The sequence below is a fragment of the Salminus brasiliensis genome, chromosome 10 (genome assembly GCF_030463535.1).
Source record: "Salminus brasiliensis chromosome 10, fSalBra1.hap2, whole genome shotgun sequence".
NCBI classification, from domain to species: domain Eukaryota; kingdom Metazoa; phylum Chordata; class Actinopteri; order Characiformes; family Bryconidae; genus Salminus; species Salminus brasiliensis.
In genome coordinates, this window is record NC_132887.1 from 37,477,058 (window position 1) to 37,480,777 (window position 3,720).

The 3,720-nt window shown below is 41.0% G+C and overlaps 1 protein-coding gene across 5 annotated transcripts; it reads right to left on the minus strand.

Annotated features, from left to right (window-relative positions):
• On the minus strand, positions 1–1,757 carry LOC140564873 (mitoregulin). Of its 5 annotated transcripts, none has more exons than XR_011980549.1 (2): positions 1,389–1,757; positions 1–296 (listed from the first exon to the last, which is right to left on the minus strand). XR_011980549.1 is itself a non-coding variant. In XM_072690555.1 (2 exons), exon 1 carries the CDS (start codon positions 1,610–1,612, stop codon positions 1,442–1,444), a length of 171 nt encoding a protein of 56 aa, XP_072546656.1. In that variant the 5' UTR covers positions 1,613–1,757; the 3' UTR covers positions 1–296; positions 1,425–1,441. The 5 variants fall into 5 exon arrangements, 4 of the variants coding, with proteins under 4 accessions (XP_072546656.1, XP_072546654.1, XP_072546655.1 ...); XM_072690555.1 differs by having other exon boundaries at positions 1,425–1,757; XM_072690553.1 differs by having other exon boundaries at positions 1,415–1,757.
• Positions 1,758–3,720: the final 1,963 nt, after the last annotated feature.

A 3,720-nucleotide genomic window follows, 5' to 3' on the forward strand; every position in this document is an offset into this window, starting at 1 on the left:
TTTGGCTTAGCAAAATAGCTTCTTTTATTCCAATGGGATGGTACACGCACATGTGCAGCGAAAGTATGGCTTATAACAAATAATTAATAACACAAAAAAGCACCCACAGTAAATATAAATTCCATAAAAAAGTCTGCATGACATCCCTGCAGCATCTGCATAGTGTCCAAACATCTCAGGAGGGACCAGAGGAAAGGCAGAGTTGCTGAAGGTGACCTCTTATAAAGAGTCCAGTCCATCAGAGGGGTCAGAGGAGGCCTCAGCAGGGCGAGAATACCCCCCCGATTTCAGTTGGCCTAAAATGAAAAACAGAAGTATGAATATTCCAGTCAGAAAGAAAAGGAGCTAAACGAGGACTTTGAGTAGAAGAGCTGAGCAAGCGTGGGTAGATAGCCACCAGTTACAGTCACTCAATTCTATGTAGCCTAGTTTTCGTAGATTGCACTTTCGCTATTATTATATATATGTTACAGCATTATTTTTAAGGCCGTACACTTTTAAAATTGATCCTTTGGTGGCTACTTTTACTTTTACTCCACCTTGAGTGGTGATTCTTGCAACTGTTATAGCATGCTGGGTTTACTTTAAGAACCAAAAAGATCCCAAAAATGGGATATTTAAGGGCTGAACACTTCTCGAGTTGATCTTTTAGTGGTTACTTTTACTTTTACTCCACCTTGAGTGGTGATTTCCTACAACTGTTCTAACTAGCTGGGTTTAAGACAGTTCTTCTTAATGTTAGGATCCAAAAGGATCCCAAAATGGGATCTTTACGGCCGAACACTTCTTGAGTTGATCCTTTGATGGCTACCTTTACTTCACCTTGAGTGGTTATTTCCCACAACGGTTATAGCATGCTGAGTTTACACTAAGCCAGTTCTGTAAGTGGTGGAACGTGGGTCATTTTATGAACCAAAAGGATCCCAAAAATGGGATCTCTGAACACTTCTAAAGTTGATCCTTTGCTGGCTACTTTTCCTTTACTCCACCTTGAGTGGTGATTTCTTACAGCTGTTATAGCATGCTGGGTTTTCTGTAAGACAGTTCTGTAGGTGGTGGAACGTGGGACGCTTCATTTTAGGAACCAAATGGATCCCAAATTCGGGATCTTTAAGGCCGAACACTTCTTAAGTTGATCCTTTGGTGGCAACTTTTACTGTTACTCCACCTTGAGTGGTGATTTCTTACAACTGTCATGGCCAAGGGTGTTTTTTAATGCTACTTTTAGGCTCTGTAGTTAAAGTTAGCTACCTTTACAGTTCTCTAACAGTGTCAACTCCCAGCCTACAGTAACCAGGATCACAGCTGTGCTCCGATCTATAAACCTGTACAGCTCGTTTAGTAAGTTAACCTGTGGACTTGGATCATAATTGGGACACAGCCCGAACTTTTACCGGCTGTGATCTGACCTGACCTGTCCTGACCTGTCCTGAGCCCTAGGTCACGACAGGTCCAGCTTCTTCTGCGTCTCCGCCAGTTTCTCCTGGAGCCGCTTTTTCCGCCAGTCCAGAAACCTCCTCCGCATCCTGTTGGCCTGCCAGCCTGCGAGGAAGCCCGTGGCGAACGACACCAGAATGGCGACCTGTAACGTCCTCTCCGACACGTCGGCCATGTTCACCTCCGCAGCGGCACGCCAGAAATCAACCGTGCACCAGCGCGTGCGTGTGTGTGTGTGTGTGTGTAGCTGTGGCCGAGTCCCAAACGCCTTCTTCTCTGCCGTGTAGCGCACTAAAAGAGGCCGTGGAAGCCATTAAGCTGCTTCGTGCCTTGTTCTAGTGCACTAGAGAGGGAGCACGGAGCCGTTTGGGACGCGGCCAGCGTGCGGCGCTACGTAATTACGGGGACTACGGGACGCCTTGAGGTTCAAAGCTCGCAATCGCGAACAGATACATAAATGTAAAAACGCTGCAAATGAATTAGATGGAAATTAAATGAATTATATCGTATAATTAAAACACATTAAGCGCGAGAGCAAATACTGCACCTTATTTTTTATTGCTTATGGTCAGATACTGTACTGTACAGTGACCTTCCCCACATTTAGGACTACCCAACACGCCTGTAGTTAGAATCAGGTGCAGGACATCAGCTGCAGATGGTGGGAGCATGGTTAGAGGGGGGGGGGGGTGTCTGAGCAGCCTCCTGGAGATACTAATAGTCTAGAGGTTAAAGGGTCAGAAGCTTCAGGGTCAGTCAGATATTGCCCATATCGGCCATCTATATAAAGTTTAGGTGTGTGGTTGAGGGTCCCGGAGAGCCCCGTCACACTTGCGCATAATAATTGTATTATAATAATAATAATAATAAATGCATATTAAACACTATATGGACAAAAGTATTGGGACATGGGCTCGTTCATTGTTTCTTCTAAAATCAAGGGTATTAAAAAGTTCTGATCCTGCTTTTGTTGGAGGCTTTCCACTAGATTTTGGAGGAGCGTTGCTGTGCTGGGGGGCTGTAGGACCCTCTAGCCTGCTCCTGGCATTAGGCATGGTGCCAATAGGTTGATGGGACAGTGGTGGCTCAGCGGTTAGAGCTCTGGGCTGTTGATGACAGGGTTGCGGGCTCGATACCCAGGCTCAGCAAGCTGGTTCTGTTGGGCTCTTGAGCAAGGCCCTTCACCCTCTCTGCTCCCCACCGTTCTGGGTGTGTGTGTGCTCACTGCCCCTAGGCAGTACTTCTCAGCATGGACTAGACAAGCGTGGTGTGTATGTGCATTTGCACATCAGTGTCAGCATATCTTAAGTATATCAAAATGAATTCAAGTATTTATAAAAAATATATCGTATATAATATAGTAACGTTATATTTATGTGGCTCGAGAAACGGTTAGTGACATAATTTAATAATTAAATAATGTTTTAAATCATTTAATCACTATATGATGTCAGTAACCATTTCTTTATATGTAGTTTATTAATAATAAAATAAAATTAATGATAAAAATAATGTTATATTTATGTGGCTCGAGAAACGGTTAGTGACATAATTTAATAATTAAATAATGTATTAAATAATTTAATCACTATATGATGTCACTAACCATTTCTTTATATGTAGTTTATTAATAATAAAATAAAATTAATGATAAAAATAATGTTATATTTATGTGGCTCGAGAAACGGTTAGTGACATAATTTAATAATTAAATAATGTATTAAATAATTTAATCACTATATAATGTCACTAACCATTTCTTTATATATAGTTTATTAATAATAAAATAAAATTAATAATAAAAATAACGTTATATTTATGTGGCTCGAGAAACGGTTAGTGACATAATTTAATAATTAAATAATGTATTAAATAATTTAATCACTATATGATGTCACTAACCATTTCTTTATATGTAGTTTATTAATAATAAAATAAAATTAATAATAAAAATAACGTTATATTTATGTGGCTCGAGAAACGGTTAGTGACATCATGTCTCGAGCCACATAAATACGACGTTATTTTTATCATTAATTTTATTTTATCATTAATAAACTATTAATATTAATAATATTATATGAATATTATATGAATATTATATTATATGACTCAGCATTGGCTGCTTTTAGGACTTCTTGGGCGGTATTTCGGGGAGCCGCTGAACTCCTCGCCGAGTTTGGGAGTCAGGCGCCGCTCCCGAGTTGCTACGCAACCGCCATGTTCAGAGCGGCGCGTGCGCGCGGCGCATGCTGGGAGGATCCGCGCGCTGCTGATTCAGAG